Here is a 19,743-nt window from a genome sequence, read left to right as displayed (position 1 = left end):
GACATTGAGTTTTTACACTGTAATCTTACATCAGCCTCCGATCGAGTGCATTAGGAAACTCCCCGCTGAGCACATAAACTGCTCTCTGGACTTTTCCACATTAGTCAGCAATACTGTTCAATATAATGCATTGCATTAACGAGCTCCCATCTTTCTCACTGCAATCAAACCAAGCATCATAACCGCTTTACAGCTTCTTCACGGCTTGATAGCCGAAAAACGAAGTGACCTTATGTGATTGTAAGATGGCACAAATCTGGAGCATAAACTTTCAAATCACAAATTTTACTACCTACTTGATCTTATTTTCACTGCCAATCAGCAGAATTTGAGACAAAATCTTAAGCGAGATTTTCTTCCATATCATGCAATTTGAATTCTTTAGGTGTCCCCAATATTGAACTGCCTTCCAAATATTTAAAGAAAAAAAGTCGTGACGACATTTTTTAACGTGATGTTTCAAATCTGAGTCAAATTAACCAGCTCTTGACCTCCTGAAAATCCGAACGCAAATGGACCTTGAATATGGCAAATTTCAACATTGTCCATATACTCAAAGCCAGCAACGATAATCACTTTTGAGATTACACCGTTGAATGCGTGTGGATGACATCACAAAAATTACGGAATTACCCTCATGATTATATATTTTGATTACAGACGTAATGGTAATCGTTCATTGGTCTAAAATAGTCAAGTCACAGTCAGTAGGCTTACAGAGTAGCGAGCTAAGGACCTTATATACCATTCTGTTTTTGCTATCTTCTCATAGGATTAACAACCGTTACCAAGCCTCACTTCACGATATCTTCACCGCCATGACTACCGAATGCACCGAAGTCCCCCTTGGAGTTTACCTTTTCGCAAGACTAGGCTGCAGGGGCTCGTCATGGCTGCAAGGATAATAGCAAGATGATGGAGACATGGCTTGAGAAGAACGCCAAGGCATTGGGCATCATTGCCCTGGGCGTGAAATTTTACACCAGAACAAAATTCGGTCTTTTACTCGCGCCTTGGAGGCGTGGTTTCAACAATCGCTTCTCTCTACACAGCCGTGTTGCGATGACACATCACCTCATGCGTTTAAGATGAAGAGTGGCACTCGCATGGCGGAACATTAGATGCTTTTTACGTGGGACTCCAAACAATGGGAGAGCCAGCGGATAAGTCGAGACAGCTGGTGATAATTCTGAGCAGCCTGCCGTCGGAGTATGAGCTGTTTTGTGGAAATTGCCAAAACATTCTGCCTATTGAAGTCGATGAAAAGCTGGTGAAGTTTTTAAAGAAGTTGCAAGAGAAGGAACACCACTGGAAAAGCGTTTCGCGCTGCTGAATAACAACGGAGAATGACGGGAGAGAGGGAGGTCGCACGAGCTACGCGCCGCGAATCACGGCAATGTAACGAAACGTGCTTTAAGTGTGACTATATGGATCTCATGAAACGGACCAGACTGGCTAAAGTTCGTTTTCGAAACTGTTCCAGAGGTGGCGACGAAGTATTTGCTTTGGGTGAGGAGCGATCAATCGGTTGTCTAATTGACAGCAGCGCGGCGGCGTTCATGACGTCCTACTAGAGTGACTTGGTCGACTGTAAGTATCCAAAAGCCAGCATCAAGGTAACGTACGCAGTATACAGTGAACTTAGTGTTGAAGGGACTGGAACAGTGAAGCTTGTTAACTTAGACGAAAGACATATATCCATGATAATTGCGCTGCTAATCATCGGTCTTGACAGACGTTTTCTTTAGGGTTAAATGCCTGCCAAACTTGAGCTATGTGTGGAATTTCAAAGTGCTTAGTGTGTCATTTGGGACGAGGGCTGTGCTCTGGCAACTGGGACAAGGAACGGTAAAGTTACACACAGACCCGTTAGCAAGATCGGTGCAATGATCGGAAGCTGATAGCCAGTAGAAGCTATGGCACGCTCGCATGAGACAACCAAGCGAGGATGCTACAATGACGAATTTGCATCTCACAAACGGTATGCTTGCACTGAAAACTGCCATGAAGTCGTTGTCTAGTGGCAGCATGAAGGACAAGCAGACGATTAAAGAATTCCCAGGACGCTTTGTATTAAAGACGCCACGCGTATTAAGCTAGTGCATACAGAAGTGATGATATCCATGAAATAGCTTTCGAAATGGAGGCAAGTATATTTTAGCATTTGCGGAATTTCTCACGCTATGTGGCGGTGTACTTTCAGGCGTAGAAAGAGTGAGTTCTTGCAATGATCTATATCCTCAATGCACTGCTCAAAATTTAATGGGAAGTCCGCATAACATGCTTGCACTCGGACGTCAGAAAGTAATTCGTAAACAAGATAGTTACGGACTTATGCCAGCGGAACTGCATCGCACCGTTGGATATCATAAGGCCCCCCACAGAATGAAGCGGCAGAGTAAATGAGCCGCACGATTCTGGAAAAGGCACGGAGAATGCAACACTACAAGTTGGCGCCGATCTGTTGGTCGGCACTAGCGTCCAGCACTGCAGTGTACTTGAACCTTACAAAGCGCATCAGAACGCCACCCTGAGTGAACTGGATTTAAGGTACATCATCGGATGGATCACCTTCGGGTATTTGGGATTTACGGGTATGCACACGTTGATCATATGATAAGGACAAAGCTCGAAGCTTAGAGCTTCATCTACAAGCTTCTTGGGTATCCTGAAGACACCAAGGAATATCATGTATACGATCTAGATAACAACTAACACGGTCAGTGAAGTTACACGATCGTGAGGTCGGGCGGCATTTACGAATCACACTTTTCAAAAGAAGAAGCTGTGATACATGTGACTAGAAACGACGATTAAAGCGCAGTACCAGCGCTGACAAAACGCCAGCAAGATAATTTCGAGTCCCTTCTCCTCCATCCGATGTTTAGATGGAGGAGATGTGGCTCGACATTAGAAATCGTATGGTCGATGTGCTCCCTCCAATTACCGCTCTCCGTGCGCCTCGAGCTGACAGAGTCCAGAGCTCCAGCACAAGATGTATTATAAAAACGATTGGTATACCGAGCTTGTGCTGGAACGCTGCAGAGGAACCAATTGGTTCCAATCTCAATTTCCGAACCCAGGGCGTTTGCGCGAACCGATGTTAATGCTGAATAATGGATCAGATGACAGAAAAAGTTGGAAGGGAGTGACGGCCCACCATCCCCAAAGTGTGCAGGGATAGGCAAGGACGTCTTCATAGTTGAAGCTGTTCTGGCTTACGCTGTAAGTATTGGTGAAAATCAGACTTGACTGCCACAAACGCTTAAGCAATGGTTAGTGACGAAGCAAAACAGTGCCGCGATGCGATGGACGCTGCACAATAGCAGAACATGACACAAGAACTCGTTCTATGCAAATGTTTTGGTCTTAAGATTTGATGCCGCTGGAACTGTTATAATAAAGGTGTCCAGAATGGCAGTGTGGTTTGTTACAAGGCACGATTGGTGACAAAAGGCTTCAAGCAGAAGTACGGTGTGGATTTTTTCGAGACATACTCCTCGGTCGCGAACATGAACTGTATGTGCGGTATCTGATCTCGAAATGGAACAGCTGGACGTTGACACCGCCTGTACTGTCGGATCGTGTTTACATGGTGATTCCGCTAAAAATGAGCTCGAGGCTTTGTGTGGCAGCTGGACAAGGCCATATATGAACTCAAGCAAGCTGCAAGTGCGCGGAGCAAGATGACCGACCATGTCTTGAAAAAGAACGATCTCATAGCGGATCAATGCGTCAACGTTGGATTTTGTGTTCAAATCCCTGGATGTCTATGATATGACTAATGCAGCCAATATGAGTAGCAATATACTAGATATCAAGGGGACGCTAAAAAGAGCTTGAAGAATGAAGGATCTTGGAATGACAAAAACATCTTCACATGGAGATCGACAGCGGCAACCACGGTAACCAAACAGACAAGCAATATCTACGACGTAGTAGAGCGCCGAGGACAGCGACAATCCGCAGGCGACCGGTCTCTGAGTGGCGACATCATAATCACCAAGTACAGAAGTTGGGCAGCCGGAGATGCGCTCGAGCTAGACCGCTCTATATATGGCTGTCTGTTGTATATTAGAACGGGGACTCACCCAGACATTGCATACGTCGTCGCGCAACAGTCTCGTTCTTTTGAGAATTCCGGGTCATAGCACTGAAACGCCGTAATTTGTTGAATATACGTTATTCAAGTCAGCTCGTCATCACAGGATCATCAGCTAAGGTGAAAGTGAGAAAGTGGTGGTCGAAGCTTTTTAGATGCACTACTAATGACAGGCGCTCTGGGTCAATTCTTTGATCAATATAGGTAATGATCCGGTTGTGTTGACGTCCAAGTACAAGACCACCGTCGCGCTGACCACCGCAGACGCCAAGTAAAGGACTCTCAGATCATGCACACAAGAAGTACTTTAAACGCGCGCAATGCTCAAGGGCATGAATCACAAACAAATGTGAGGCAAACCAATAAGAAAGAAAATATAGGGGCGATAACTTTGGCGAGCAACACAGGCTACCACACTTATACGAAGCATGCGGATATCATGCACCACTTCATTCGCGAGAGCTCCAGCATAAATAACCAAAGATCGACGACATCGATATGAAGAATCGACGTGCAGATATGCAGATGTAGGCTCTTGGAACCAAGATATTCAAGTTTCTGCGCGGGGCAACGGGTACTAAGACTAGTCAGCGATAAAACAAACTCAATATTAGGTGAGTACGAGTGTTAGAATCATCCCGCTGAATACGTGTGGATGAAGTCAGAAGGGTTACGGAAACGTAACGGTCATAGTTGCTGTCATCGTTACGAATTTTGATTACATAGTCGCTCATCGGTCTAGATAAATCAGGTTGCATTCAGTAGGTTTAAATGGAGCACAGAGTAGCAAGTAAAGACAAATTCTAATGGATTCACTTTGATTTTGCCATCGTCTCAGCTTCCTCTCTGCGATAGTGATTACATTACTGTTGTCCAAAAATGCGCTATCTTTGTCACCTTTTAAAGCTATTCCTATCTTTATCTAGTGTGTCAATAAGCTAAACGTAAAAGAGAACCACTAACTTAGAGACTTGGTACGAGCTAGAACATATTGGCAGCTGACAAAACGCCTGGGAACGTACCTTACGCGTCAATGTCTTTTTGGGGATCTTTTGGAGGTAACCGTGATCACGTAGCTGGGGTTGTGTCCATTGTATTTCATGTGTCAAACGTGCCGACTCGCATTCAACAGGATACAAAATTACAAGAAGTCGTATTGAATTTTTATATAGACGGTTGACTTAATTCGAGTATTCGAAAAAAACTACTTTGAGGGCTTCTCTACATGTGTGATGTTAAAATATCAAGTGAGCTCCAGTGTAAAAACAGAATGAAAAATGTAATAAAAGTCCAGCAAAAAAGAACACAATCAGTTGACGATTCTTATTTGATCGCAAGCATGTCTTGACGTTCTCTTCCCTGCGCTCACTTTGCTTTCAGCGAAGAAGCGAATTGAATCAAAAGCCTGGTTCGTTTGACACTGACCGAGTTGCTAGATCTACGGAAGTTGCTGTCGATAGAGCACGACCCGTCCATCATGAAATGTCTTTGGTGAATACAATCACATGTGTCGACAACGTCAGCGACGAAGAAAATGCTTGAGTTGCTGCAATTCACAAAGAAATCAAACACATCGCCACGACTAAATTAAAAATAGCCGGCTTCATGAGTGAACGAGGAGTGTTGGGTATTCGCGCGTACATCAAGCATATCGCTGCCCTACGATAGGTGGAAATCTATATGGATGCCTTTGGCAAGCGAGATGATCGAGCTATTGCAAAGTTTATGAAGCTCACTATAAGCTGATAATGCTAATCCACTCCAGGCGCACTAAAGACGCAGCAGATCAAATATTCGAGAACATTCTGCGTAGTTCCGCATACAGTCACATTTAAATGAACCCCTTGGTCATATCCAGAGTCCTTGTTTTGCAATGTTCATACCAAATTCAAAACAGATTTTAATCTAGGGATGCATGGTTTCTGTACTCGAGTAAAGTGTGGGGACATCGAGAAAGCAAAGACAATCAAGACTTTCTGCATGATACTTTCTTATGCTATCAATAGATACTTCAGCACTCCGACGCATGTATAAACAAGTAAGAATTTTGATTAAAGACGTTTAAATAATCGATGACAGACTTTGCAAAGCCTAATTACAAGCGTACGCATTTTACAAATAAAGCTATTATATTCAAAAGGATTACCATATATAACGAGCTGAAGTGACTTCAAAATATTTGCTGCTGCGACCTCGACGTACGCAGGTTGTTGAGTTGCGCGTATAGAACGCCAAATGTGACGTGAATGATAAGCATATTTTGTGTTTTCGTTCGCAAAACATCGGCCATTTTCTAGACCACTTAGGTTATATCCTATGTTTACCTTACTTGATCTTGAGTTAAAGTAGCCTATCAGAGATTATCTCTACAAAACCTTAATGTTATTTGACCGTAAATTCCAAATAGAAACGTAGCCGCACTCATGTAACGTCATCCGCCTGTCCAACATGTATGCAGTGGTGCATTCCCAACACTACCACTCACCTCTTATCATGTGTGTGCTTGGGTCCGGCACCATTTACTTGTTTTTAACAGGTACCTGAATTGCTTCGTTCACTGCCAAGGAAAGCATGTCTGCAAGCTGGTCCACCGTTGACATGTGCTTGGCAATGGTGATATCCCAGCCCACATTCTCTCTAATTAGTGGGGGGGATGTTGACGTGTTTGGTCCTGGCTTTTATCGAGCGTTGATTGCAGGTATAACGGCACCCCAATTATTCTCCCAGACCACTGCAGCTTCCACTTGTTCGTGACCGAGGAACTACAGTACACTGTGATTTGCACTCCACTAGCGCTGCCGTCGTGACTTATCCCGAAGTTCCTTGTAGTCTTAGCTGCTGACCCGACTTTGGCAAGACTGTCCAGACGTCGTGGACGATTATGTTTAGGTAGACCGGGAAGCTGAAGGGCTATGAGTTGAGCTCGATCTATGGCTCTGAGCTGCTGTGGTCGCAGACTTACCCGTGTGAGAGACCGCGGGAGCGTGTTGGATTAATCCATACGTTTCAGGGCGACAGTACAAAGGAAGTCGGAGTTGGTCATTCAGTTTTGCAAACTCGAACCGATGATGCGTTTTACACGCACGACCACCTCCTTGTGGCTTCCTGTAAGTTATTAAACAAGGAACTTCTTCGGTGCCACTGCTCCTACGACCACCTCCTTGTGGTTACCTGTAAGTTATTCAGCAAGGAACATTTTCGGTGCCGCTGCTCCTATTGCATCGTCCGCAGCAGCATCACCAGGGGCGAGCACCAAAAGAATCATCTGCATTGCGGGTATAGAAGTGCCTTCTTTTTGAGCGCAAAGCCGAACGCGGTGCGATTCCATAGGGATCTTTGAGGTACCAAGAAGCGAGCTCGAAGAGCTTTCGTCGGTCAAGATCGGCTTGTGTAGTGGCCGGGGTCCGACTATGCAAACGCCCAACGATTGAAGGATTGCGCCCTCCGCTTCAGTAGCAAGATCCGCCGAGCGGAAGCCGTATTCCACTCGAGGGTCTATGACCGACCGTGGATGTGCGCGCATAGCGCGTAGCACTTTTGTAGCTCCTGTTCCTCGCCGAGGTGATCAATAATGACCCCCCGGATGTCAAGAGGTCGGGAATCGGACATGGTGTCCGCAAGGTTTGCCCGTCGCAGCAAACTTTCAACTAGTGAGTGGGGACCAACCTTTTCGCCAGTTTGACACTTGCCGTTAGCGATAACAGCCGTATGACGAGGCTAGCGTAACTTTTAACAATAAATTTGGGCTTTCATCTTGATGTCTCCGTCTCACTTTATACTACACGAAGCCAAGCAATAAAAAAGTTCTATCGCAAAACCACATCACCGAGGTTGATTGCATAGCCTTGAGACAGGCTAAATGGCGTTTTTTCTTTACCCAGTGCCTTAAAATACTCATGGAGAGTTATATACCCAGACTTTATTAAATTTACGAGAATTTAAGTCGCTGATGCTCTAATTGCAAACAGAATTCCTATGAATAGATGGCTTGGGAAACGGTCGCAAAGCGGCCTTTGGTCTTAACGTTGGTAAGAGCAGAATACCGGCACGAATGGGCGTATAAGAGCGCCACCCCAGCGCATCAAACTACATTAAATAATTTTGAAATATAATTTAAGCACGACTTTGCACAACTCTTGCGCTTGTAGAATAGCCACTGCAATTTGAGATTGCTACAACTTTTTAAAGAGGTGTTTGCCATCACAGAGGGCTCCACCGCGGAGTTACCCGCCGTAATAAAATAATACGAAGTTGTTAAGACTAGTAGAGAAGGATGAGCTCCTGTCCTCGTTGGCAGGCTTGGTCGCATATTTTCAGGTGAGGGAAGTTGTGTACCGCTCTCACCGAAGAACCCATCGGTGTATTAAGAAAATGCTACAAGAGCTTCGGTTGCGAGGACTACGCATTCTCTGATGCTTGCTAGGCCATATGATGTATTCACAGCAGACATCCTGATGCACGTATGCTTTGAGGATAGAGAGAAAAATGTCTCTTTCAACGTCGTAGTCACTCTATGAGCGTTCATTTAATCGCATCACCCTAGAAAGACAAATGAAAACTAGGACATATTGTGGCTCACATCGTTGTGGGAGATGGTGCAACGTTGTAAGAACTATAATATTTTGTACCTGTACTGACCACTTTTTTACAATTGTGCAGAAGACTATTACATATGTGTAGTTGCGTATGCCTATAAAAAATTATAGTTGTGAGGATGATTGGACTTTGTGAAGAAAAGGTATGCAGTGCGTGTTGAGTGATAAAAACTACTTAAATCATGTAATATGATGAAACATTACTGTTTACTATCAGTCTAAACAATTCTGAGTTTAAACTATTCCTAAAACAACGGAGCAAAGGAACGAGACTCTCAGTCCTACCCATGAATATAGATACGCTTGCGAACGTAGACTGTCTAAGTAAAAACTTATATGCGCAAGGTCCGCAGCACTCTAAGCTCAAACCTGTCTATACAAACCCTGTAATGAGGTCATATATAATATAATTGATATAAACACAGCATTCTTAAACAGCAATATTATGGAGCCAATGTTCATGGAGCTGCACGGTATATTGACGGTATGATTTGCAAGCTGAGCAAGGCGATCTATCGTTAGAAGCAGGTTGCATGTTCATGGGGCAAGATCATCCATGCTGTGCTCTTGTGCAAACAGCTTAAAGCAGCGGATGGATCATTGCTTCTACGTCAAGGTAAAGAACGGTAACTATGATTACATACATATACCGACACGTCGCCGACATGATCATGGCTGCTGAGACGATCAGAGAGAACAAGGAAATAGAAGCGATACTCAGGACCATTTACAAGATGTAATGGTTAAATTTGTTTTTGGAATGAGGATCGATCACAACGACAACGACAGCACGCTTATGATCAGGCGATCGATACATCGACGACGTGAACGCATCCGACTAAGATGATCGCAAGGTTATACCTAATTCATTCAAATCGGGTTTAAATTCATCCAGGAGGCACCAACAAGAAATGACGACAAGAAAGAGATGCAGTCAAAGCCGTACAGACGATAATATGGTGTTTGCTGTATCTTGCGATATGTACACGTCCTAATTTCGCGTAGTGCTAATGCAGCTGTCTCGGTTTGAAAAATTCAGGTCAGCAGCTTTGAAACTCCGCGATTCGTGCTCTCGTTACCTCTAGACAACTAGGGACTAAGGGTCACCTACGACGGCAGCGCCGGCAGAGTGCAGATCACAGCATACACAGACTTGGATCGAGGGCAACATTGATGACAGTCACTCAGTGTCCGAAACGATGGTGACGATCGTATGTGCACCAGTGATTTTCAATCAAAGATCAGTGTATGGTTGCGCTCAGTTCGACGAAGGCGGTGTATATGGCGCTAAGCCTTTGTCCATGAGATTTGCTGTGAATACGCACAATGCTGAAGGACCTCGGTTACAAACAAGTTGGGCTGCTATGATTTGAAAAGATAATCAGGGTACTATTTGGCTTGCAGGTAACGCAGGATAAAGCCAGGACCAGATGCGTCCACATCCGCGACCAATTCATCATAAAAAATTTGGCCCGAGACTTATTCGTTGTCAATTATATGCCAACGGTGACCCAGTTGTAGCAAAGCTCTTGGAACGAAGCAACTCAAGAACAACCAATTTTCATTACTTTACGTGATAGTTACACAAAAATGTAAGTGACACGTACAAGATGAATGTTCGCACAAGTGTAAGGTGTTCGTGTGTACACAATAGTGGAGAACATACACCAAGTCAAAAGAACGATCGTTTTGAACATGGAAATACAAGCTCTATGATTGGCATGAAGACTTTAAAGAAATCAACATTTCTAGCACTTGTACATTTTAAACTGCTAGTCTACACTCGTATCATATTTTACCCCACTATCAATGATTCAAAGGACATGCAGAAACTGAATGAATCGAATGGGCAAGGTATCGAATTTTTAGGATAGGAGCACGGTGCTATTAACCTTGCTGCCAATGAACAGATGAGATTTGCGAAATGAAATTTGAGACGGAAAGTGACGCAATAATTGGAACTAGAACACGAGAAGAGGGCTCAAAAATCGACGTAGATGACGTAAGTCATGCAGTCGAAGCTTCAAAAAATGACGGGACACAATTACGATAGCAGGAGGTGTATCGGCGTTTGTAAGACTTCATGCGTTTTGTAGGATGCTACTCGATTCGACGTTCTAATCTAACGATATCTACACGACACGCACATCTACATTCTCTGATTGACCGTTAAGATTGTTCATGATATCTTTCTTCTCAGCAATCGATGATTACGGTGCTTCTGTTGCTACCTTGAAAACACGATTATCAGTAGCACAAAGGTGATTTAATCTGCACTATATACTGATTGACAAAAGTCATTTCATCGAATTTCTGGACGCTGTAGGCGGAATCTTACTTTAAGACATCGAGCGGCATTTCAAGTGCTAATTGTACCATTTTGGTTAATTAGCCTGACAAATCACATCAGTTGAATGTAAATCAACTTTTGTAACCTAACCAAACTTTACCTTCAGTTATCGTGGAATCACTTCTTCAATTTGTTCCCGTTCCCTGAATATCTTCTGCATGTTCTTCGGAAGGTCCCCCAGGCCTGGCGTGTCGTACAGTCTGTTGATAGTTGCTTCCCTATCTCCAGGCAGCTTCGCGTCTTCTATCGTTTTGATAACATCGAGATAAATCTTGTCGATTTCTGGGTCCTCACCAGACACAGTACTTACAATATTTTTTTTCTTCCGAGTGGCGATGAGTTGGCAGTATTCGAGCCATCGAAGCAAATTCTCTTCGTTTTTTTCCGCCTTCAAAATGGTAAAAGCATCCTTGATGCTAACATTTTTCTTTGCAAGACTCCTGAGATCGTTCTTCTGCTTCATGAGGTCCTCCATCGCTTTTTTAAACGACGCCAGGTTCGAACCTAATTCATTTATCCAAAACTTTGTATCGGTCCCTCCCATCGATTGTGCAAGGTGGTCATAAACATCATAGAGGACCTTCTTCGCGGCAACATTGTTTGATGCATCTTGAAAGCGTTGATACTCCAAACCAAAGTACTGGAGCCACGCCACAAATATAGTGCGATCATATTTTCCAAGATTGATATTCAACTCTTTGTAAAGACCTCGAGGCGTAGAATCTGGACGTGGCCACGGCTCCGAAACCGCATTTCGGCTATCAGCGGGTTTACGAAGCATGCTCGCAATAAACTCGTCTGCTTCATGGCTCAAATCATCATGCATGGATTGCCATTTTTGGAGTTTGGAAAACAGCTTTTGTCTTGGGATTATTTCGGTCAGAACTGCAACAGCATCATCGTAAAACTCGTTCAATCCACTTTTTCCATCCATCGTCTCCATCTTTCTTGATATCTTGATCTGCACGACATACTTACGAAGATTGTTGTCTACATCTCCACCCTTTAACAAAGTCTGATACAAATCGTGGAGGACTCTTGACTTCTTTTCCGCTTTAAATTTCCAAAATTTGAGCGAAAATCTTTCTTCATTGACGTTGTCGGCACTTAAGTTTGCGTTATATCCACCATGGCGATTCAGAGATGGATGTGTTGCGCTCTCGTTGGCAGCGAATTTGGTAGATCCAGCAACTAAAGGAGTGCTGAATGATCCAGAATCATCAAATTGATTCGATTCCACACCGACAATCACATCACTGCTAAATATAACCATGAAGAGGGGTGAGAAAGAGTAGAAGCGCATTATTACTTTTATAATCGTCTGACCGTCACCAAAGAAAATTGCTAAATGGTTGATTATGTCCAACGGTGCTTTTTCGCTAAACCCAAAAATCTGGCTTTTTTTGAAAACATCACAAAGATGTAGTTAAATTAAGTGGATAAGACAACCACACAAGCTAAAACTGATCGGACCTACGACACCCAGCTGCTGAAGATGTCGCCTATATGTATGATTAAATCAAGGATAGGTAGGACCTTCATCTTTCGAGATTGGCTAAACGTGTAAGTTCAAGCATTGAGCAGCTGACGGCCTGACGGTTTGGATGGTCATAGCACTGCTCGTGTCAACAGTCTTTCGGTTGTATTGCTAACATCCTAAAGCCTTAATTAGTCAGTGAAGGGAGCATCAAATTGACGCAATGCACAGAAACGCACAATTGGAACATACAGCGAAATGAGTGTTCAGGAGCGATGAGGAGTGGCGGCAACGTTGACATTGTAACTTTCGCTTTCATATCGTTGCACTGTCGAATATGAAACTAATGACTATTACGCGGTTCACGAGACGTCATGGGCATGATCGTGTTTGCAAAACCCGACTCTATTTGATGTATTGTCCTGACAGATCCTGCTTGAAAATTTCGTGTCACGAGGTAAGGTCTTGAAGTCATGGACTTCTGTTCAGGTGGATAGTTAGCGATCCATTTGTCCTAATCATCTCTCAAGAGGTCATGCGCAGCTTTTTTCTGTGAGTCTCTTCCGTCCTGTTTGAAGAAGAAACTGCCCACCGTACGTAATCATATTTAACGTCATAAGAATTAGACGCATCTTAAGCGTTGCTCGTCGTGCTAAAAGTATTGAAGCCACTAAAATAAAAAAATACGTTACAGGAATTTCTGCTATTAGATGTACAAATTTCTTCTTATCGATTACCTTTTCATCCCTCCGCTTTACAGTTGCCATCACTCTTCGCCAAAAACCTTCGCTCGCTATTCCTTACATGATTTAAAGAGCTTCCCAAGATCTCAATTCCTCCAAATTTGAGTTCTTCAAGACGTCAAACATCTTGCAGCGGTTTAGGCGGTTAATTGACGTGATATTCTACGCATTCACGTACAATTTTGCGAAAAGTTACTTGAATCAGCATGGAGAGTAGTGCTTCCCAAATTAAAGCATATCCAACGATAACATGACCGGAACACATAAAGATATCAACACGGGGCAAAGCAATACACTTTAATCTGATGGTGGTGAGTTAGAGCATGAAAAGATGCCGATGTTTGACAATCCAAATGATGTTCCAGGGTTCGAACATGTCATATATGAAAATGTAAGAAACGAGGAATGTACTGTAATCTTGTGTACTTGATTCTTACATATTTGTGAGTAAAGTTTTACAAAATTCACATTACACGTGTATCAAACATTTATTGTAAGGAAAGTTGAGCAAATATTTATATCGTCAGTGCAGGTGCGGCAACCCTATTGCACTCGAGTAGAGCTCGGAAGACAGAAGCGGTTGTGAGCCGCGGTCTCAGATGAATTAGAAAAAAGTGAAAAAATTATCGCGGTCATCAGAGTATAAATATGCTGAACACGAAAATGACTACGTCCACAGAGCTTATTTCTCGTGGGACGGAAAAGTACAGCTGTGAGATCTCATCTTCTGTGAACAGCCACTGGGCAGTCGGTGACTGGGTGTCGCATTCTCTCGTACTAGAGCTATTGAATCTGAAAACCGACTATAAGTCGCGGACTCATGTGCTGGAGCAACTTGCTCCCACTCATCAAGTTTACGTTTGATAACGCAATGCATATCTATATATGCTAAACCTTGTTTTTATAAATGTATTAGTTACCCCTTGGTTATTTTGACACCACATGAACGTGGTTTCGATCTTTGTGGCGGTGAGACTATCGTTACACTTCAACTTTGTTAAACAGCCCGGCGACACGTCGTGGAAAAGTCACGGATTTCATCTCAAAGAGATTAAGCATCACGTGCCGGGTGTCTAACGTTGTTGCAAAAAGTTAAGATGAACAAGTACGACAAGTAAATACCAGAAGCAGCTGAATCAGTCATAAATGCGTAGTAGGAATATAGAATTTAAAAGCGCTCAAACTTCCTGTCTCCAATTCACTAGGCGAAGTTGCGACCACGTTACATCGTATGTTCACGGTCGTAGCTAATAACGAGTTGAGTGAAACACAACACACCCAGAAAAAGTGAGCTAGGCTTGTGTTGTATGTGGGCTTAATTAAGCTATTTTGTGATCCCGCTCTTACGATCTAGTTGGATGTGAAGCACTCTGTTGTGAATAGATTAGCGTTTTTTTTATCTTCTGTAGCTGAGCTAGCCTCTTCCTTTAAGCAGCGAGACAGTGTTTAGCCACTGAGGGGGCCTCAAGCCACGCAGCGTGATGGATTAGCCTACAGCATGCATTAGAAATTTGATGTTCTCAATTTTGGACGCACGTCACGACTATCGGGAAGAGTCAACGTGCCACCATAACTGGGAGAGCACTCGCGAGGCAGCTGCTGGGGAGTTGGCTTTTTTCGGCACTGTGTAACTTTCTATTTAATCATCCGACTAATACGCCGGCGCTGTTATCAGTATCTAGCGAAATGGACGGGACCATTCATTTTGAAAAATAACAATAAGTTTGGCGCACAACTTTTTCAATTTTACCTTGGCGTCGTTGATAATTACGACCATGAGCAATCTCGACCATTTTCTTCTAGGACAGGGTCCCCTGAAGTTTGTAGAGCTTTGACGGCAACGAACATAGAAATGAAAGAATTGTTCAGCAGCAGGGTGACGGGACTTCACATCGGCGCCCGTTTCATCTTTAAAGTTTTGCATCGAACAATACTCTAATTGGCTGTGTGCTTCGGCAAGACGGACTTGCAAAGCTCTGAACTAGTGAGAAGACGCGTTTTCTCATGTGAGGAGCAAATTAAGCACAAACCTCTTTAGGCCTCTTGTCAACTATCAATATCTAAGATACACTCCTCATGTCGGGCAGACGGTGTTATGACCGGTAGAGTCTCAAAGGACTCATGGAACAGCTCCATTGCGCTCATTTTGCTTTATTTGTGAGCGAAACTTCCGCATACATCACAAGATTTTACCGTAAGAGCTTTCAATCCACATTGGCCATCTCCCCTCCGAAGTATCACCGGTGCTTACAAAATAGTATTCTTACAATTAAAGAAGCAGTAATTGAGATACCTCGTACCCTTCATGTAGGATGCACCTCACGTACTGAAAGTTGCCGAGTGCTAAAGAGTGCCGCACTCAATCTGAATACCGGATAAGGATAACGTTCCAACTTACTCATGTAGAGCTGTTACCAGTTGGCGAAGTGGGAAGTCGAGGTGAAATCTCATCTCATCCACTTCCTGCTGCTAACAGCTTCGTTTGTCGTTATGATAGCTATCAACAAAGTACAGCACTATCCTTCGCCAATTGGATGCGCTCCTCCAAACTTGGTCCTCCTGTAACATGCGTTTTTGCAAAGGGTAAAAATTTCTATACCTCTATAAGATATTGACCACGCATTGTCACGTTGTTCTGATTATGAGCTAGATCATATCAGTTTAATTGAAAACGATGTACTCGATATGATACGTTGATCGTAAGTTGAGGATGGCTAGTGTGGTCTGATCATCAGACACTGTCATCGAAGGAATGAAATTCCATGATAAGCGTATTGGCCGCATGAAATCAAGATTGCATCGTTACAAATGGAAGGATAATCTCCTTAGATATGAAGTTACACACGACGATAAGCCACGGATTGTGATTTCCCACGACGATGACCCACGGATTGTGGCTTCCCACGACGATGATTTGAGGTACAAGATAGTGTACGAGGCGCATGATATGTCGATGGCCGGTCTCTTTTGCCGTGAGAAGACCAACCAGTCTCTCGGTGCCAAATTTCGGTGGTCCAACATGTACAAGTGAGTGGCACGATACGTAAAGACATGCGATGTCTGTCAGCGCGTGAAGCGCGCACGGCTTTACAAGTGCCACTGTAGCGTTTTCCGGTTTCTACTGATTGTTTAGTGTCATTCGGTCTCGAGTTTATCGTCAGCATTCCTTAGAAAGCTGATCGTAAGACATAGCTGCTCGTTTCTGATTAAAGACTCAGCAAGATGGTTTGCATCGCTCCGTGTAGCGATTCCATGGATGCCGGAAGTTTGGCTTAACTGTCTATTGATCACGGTTTTCGCAATCACGGCTTACCAGACGCCATCATCTCTGATCGTAATTCACGATTCGCGAGAAGCCTTTGGAGAAAAATGTTTCGTATTCTTAGCACTCGCCTGGATATGTCCTCAGCAGTTTATCTGGAGACCGATGGGCAAAGAGAACGAGCCAACCGTGGGGTAGGTGATGTGTTGAGAAGCTTTTGTGTAAAGAGATTTGCAGAATGGAGTTTGTTTTTCATTGATTGAGGTTGCTATGAGCAATTCGGCCGATCCATCTACTAAATCCACGCCATTTTTATAAATGGCTTGCGGGAGTCACAATTACCGCTTTGTGCGATGGGTGGTGTCTCTGATGTTCGTGAGGGGGAAGCTCGGCAATCGTTGTTTCTAAAATTGATATTTTCAATGATGTGAATGTGAAGCGTAAGTAAGAGAATGTTCTTGTCGCATTCTTTATGAAGCGTCTGAATTTGAACACACGTGTGCGAGACACAATGACCAACGCATAACATTTACATAAGGAATAAGCAGATAGACGAGATCGTCTAGGGAATATGTTTTACTTAGTACCAGGCGGTCTCAACCTTGGGAAGCTCGAAGCTATCACCTCGCTTCATCGTCCATTCCGAGTAGAAAAATGCCATGGGAATACTCACAATATCGACCTGTCAAGCTGGCTAAGGACACATCCCATGTTCTACGTAAGGCTCCGCAGGCTCTACCATCGCGATGATGCGATTATTAATCTGAATGTAACACAGAGCATACGATGACGGCTTTAAAGCCGCAGCGTCGGCACGAGAGTCGAAGGTGGAACCCCCCTTGGCGTCTTCGCCTTAGTATCGTCCTCAAAATGAAGCGAATAATCGGTAAGCCCGATTCGAAACAGAGCAAAGTCTCTTGACAGGTGGCCCCATATCATCGGCGGAAGCAGCCTCAGCAGTAGGGAGAGCTGCAGAGTCTGCTCCAATCGATGGATCCAATTATCGATTGCATACCCAGGTGAGTTTTCATGACACCATGCGAAATTGCGAACCCCGCAATCGACTTGTCGATTATCTTTCACGGGCTGTCCCGTGTACGACACCTGACTGATCACGCCAATCTGCCACTGGTTCATCAGCGAGAAGATATTCGTCAAACGAAATTCGAAGTCGGTCAAGAACTGAGAACTAGCCACAGGACAAAGTAGAGGCGACGCCCTCTTCGAGCACCCTCCCTCGACTTGTCGACAAGATAATTGATACTACCACCTCGAGAATGTGGTGGCGGAGGGGAACATTCGCGATATCTTTGTGAAATGGCTGGGATATCTAGCGAATAAAAATACATGGGAGCGCAGCAAATCACACACACTGCATACTTTTTCTTCACAAAGTCCAATCATTCTCACAAATACCAAAGTTAATTCTAATAGGCATTCACAACTACACATATGTGCATCCAAACAGTATGGCCTTCTACACAATTGTACAGTACAGGTACACAGTATTATAGTTCTTACACCGTTGCACCATCGCCCACAACGATGAGAGCCACAATATGGCCTACAATTCATTTGTCGTCCTTATGTGATGCGCAAATATGAACACTCATAGAGTGACCACGACGCTATAAGTTTCACTGCACATTTTTCTGTCTACTGTGGCTGCTCTTCGAAGAATACGCGCATCAGAATTTCTGCTGTGAATACATAAAATCGCCAAGCAAGCCTCAGTAAACGCGTGGTCCTCGTAGCCAAAGCTCTTATCAAACTTTGGTGAGTATGACGATGGGTTCTTCGGTGAGAGCTGTACAACATCTCTCACCTGAAAATATGCGACCCAGCCTGCCATCGAGGGCAGGAGCTCATCACTGCTAGCCTTAACAACTCCGTTCTATTTTCTAACGGCGGGTTCTGCCGCGACACCTCGGCGGTGGAGCCCTCTATGATGGCAAACACCTCTTTAATAAGTGTAGCAATCTCAACTTCCTCAGCGGCTTGTCAACAAGACAAAAATTGTGCCGAGTCGTGCTTAAATTATAACATCGTAACTATGCTTTAAAATAATTAAATGTAGTTTGATACGCTGGGGCGGCGCTCTTACACGCTTATCCGTGCCAGTGCTCTGCTCTCGCCGACGCTAACACGAAAGGCCGCTTCTCTATCGATTTCTAAGCCTAGAATAATCCTTTCATATGAGCTCTGCTTGCAATTAGATCAGCAGCGACTGGAAATTTTCGTAACCTTAATTAGTCTGGGTACTAAACTCTCCATGACTATTATACCTAATTTATGCACTGAGTAAAAAAACGCGCCATTTAACCTGTCTCAAGGCTATACAAACCAGCTTCGGTGAAGTGGTTTTCTGACAGAACGTCGTTTACTGCTTGGCTTCGTGTAGGATAGCGCCAGGTCTTAAGCGGCATCGGTATCAATGCACATTCTGAAAAGTGAGTCTTTGCAATGCCATATGTTTACCAGAAAGAATATTATTTCCACTTTACGAGACACTAATAACAGCCTGAATGTACTTACCGACACAGTCCAATTTCCGTGAGAAATGGACATCACTTCTTCTGTGGTGGTGCTGAGACGAATGGTAATCAAACCGCGGTTGGATATTGTGATCTCTCTCGGTTGCGGCGATTTATCGACTATTGCTGAACGACTCCGCATGTTTCAGATACAAAGATATGTCTTTTTGGGTGATCACTAAGTGCTACCCCATTTCACTACGTTGCTAGAGTCGTGCTCAGCGGTTTTGCATTTTAATGCTAATCGGAAGCTCTGCTGCAGGGACAGCGGATGATGGATATGCTGTTCTATTATTAATCTAGCTCTCCACAATTGATTGGGTGGTTAAAGGGAATCGAGAAACGGTTTTAATATTCAGCGTTGAAGACTGATTGCGATTGCATTTCCTTTGAAAAAAATGGTATGTAGCTCAATCTCATTTTGCTACTTTGCGCGCATTCTGATGTAGCAGGGCCGCAACTTTGTCGCGTTGACCGTAGACACTACATGGATGGGACGCCAGCAAAGTTTTAATAATATTAGTCGGGTTAATACATGTTTCCGAGTGGCTGCCACTCTCGAACACCGGCATGTTTTATTGCTACATCCTGTTTCTCAGCCATCAAGTCGCTCACTCGGCAGATGACAAAAGCATGACTCTTGATGACAAAAGATATAAGCTGTGATATCATTATAATGT

At 43.9% G+C, this 19,743-nt stretch overlaps 5 protein-coding genes across 5 annotated transcripts; 2 read left to right on the top strand and 3 right to left on the bottom strand.

Moving 5' to 3' along the window:
* Positions 1-5,372: 5,372 nt before the first annotated feature.
* Positions 5,373-5,644, top strand: PHALS_08896 (uncharacterized protein; the record flags this gene model as incomplete). Its single annotated transcript, XM_024724327.1, has 2 exons — positions 5,373-5,381; positions 5,441-5,644. The coding sequence occupies 2 exons, from the start codon at positions 5,373-5,375 to the stop codon at positions 5,642-5,644; spliced, it is 213 nt and encodes a 70-aa protein (XP_024575215.1).
* Positions 5,645-9,896: 4,252 nt separating this feature from the next.
* Positions 9,897-10,571, top strand: PHALS_08895 (uncharacterized protein; the record flags this gene model as incomplete). The annotated part of the gene is made up of 3 exons (XM_024724326.1): positions 9,897-9,908; positions 10,219-10,289; positions 10,352-10,571. The coding sequence occupies 3 exons, from the start codon at positions 9,897-9,899 to the stop codon at positions 10,569-10,571; spliced, it is 303 nt and encodes a 100-aa protein (XP_024575214.1).
* Positions 10,572-11,153: 582 nt separating this feature from the next.
* Positions 11,154-12,320, bottom strand: PHALS_08894 (uncharacterized protein; the record flags this gene model as incomplete). Its single annotated transcript, XM_024724324.1, has 1 exon — positions 11,154-12,320. The coding sequence occupies one exon, from the start codon at positions 12,318-12,320 to the stop codon at positions 11,154-11,156; it is 1,167 nt and encodes a 388-aa protein (XP_024575213.1).
* An 88-nt stretch (positions 12,321-12,408) lies between these two features.
* Positions 12,409-13,659, bottom strand: PHALS_15341 (uncharacterized protein). Its single transcript, XM_036407382.1, has one exon. The coding sequence runs from the start codon at positions 13,289-13,291 to the stop codon at positions 13,058-13,060; it is 234 nt and encodes a 77-aa protein (XP_036263090.1). The 5' UTR covers positions 13,292-13,659; the 3' UTR covers positions 12,409-13,057.
* Positions 13,660-18,960: 5,301 nt separating this feature from the next.
* Positions 18,961-19,205, bottom strand: PHALS_08893 (uncharacterized protein; the record flags this gene model as incomplete). The annotated part of the gene is made up of 2 exons (XM_024724322.1): positions 18,961-18,972; positions 19,065-19,205. 2 exons carry the CDS (start codon positions 19,203-19,205, stop codon positions 18,961-18,963), a joined length of 153 nt encoding a protein of 50 aa, XP_024575211.1.
* Between the last annotated feature and the right edge of the window lie 538 nt (positions 19,206-19,743).

This window comes from Plasmopara halstedii (assembly GCF_900000015.1).
Source record: "Plasmopara halstedii genome assembly, contig: Scaffold_323, whole genome shotgun sequence".
Classification (NCBI taxonomy): Eukaryota; Oomycota; class Peronosporomycetes; order Peronosporales; family Peronosporaceae; genus Plasmopara; species Plasmopara halstedii.
The sequence above is the reverse complement of the archived record's forward strand: the minus strand, read 5'-3'. Positions and strand labels throughout refer to the sequence as shown.

What these genes read in the sequence shown, in the direction of transcription:
- PHALS_15341 (XM_036407382.1), bottom strand. Translation starts at nt 13,291, where the DNA reads ATGGCAACTGTAAAGCGGAGGGATGAAAAGGTAATCGATAAGAAGAAA.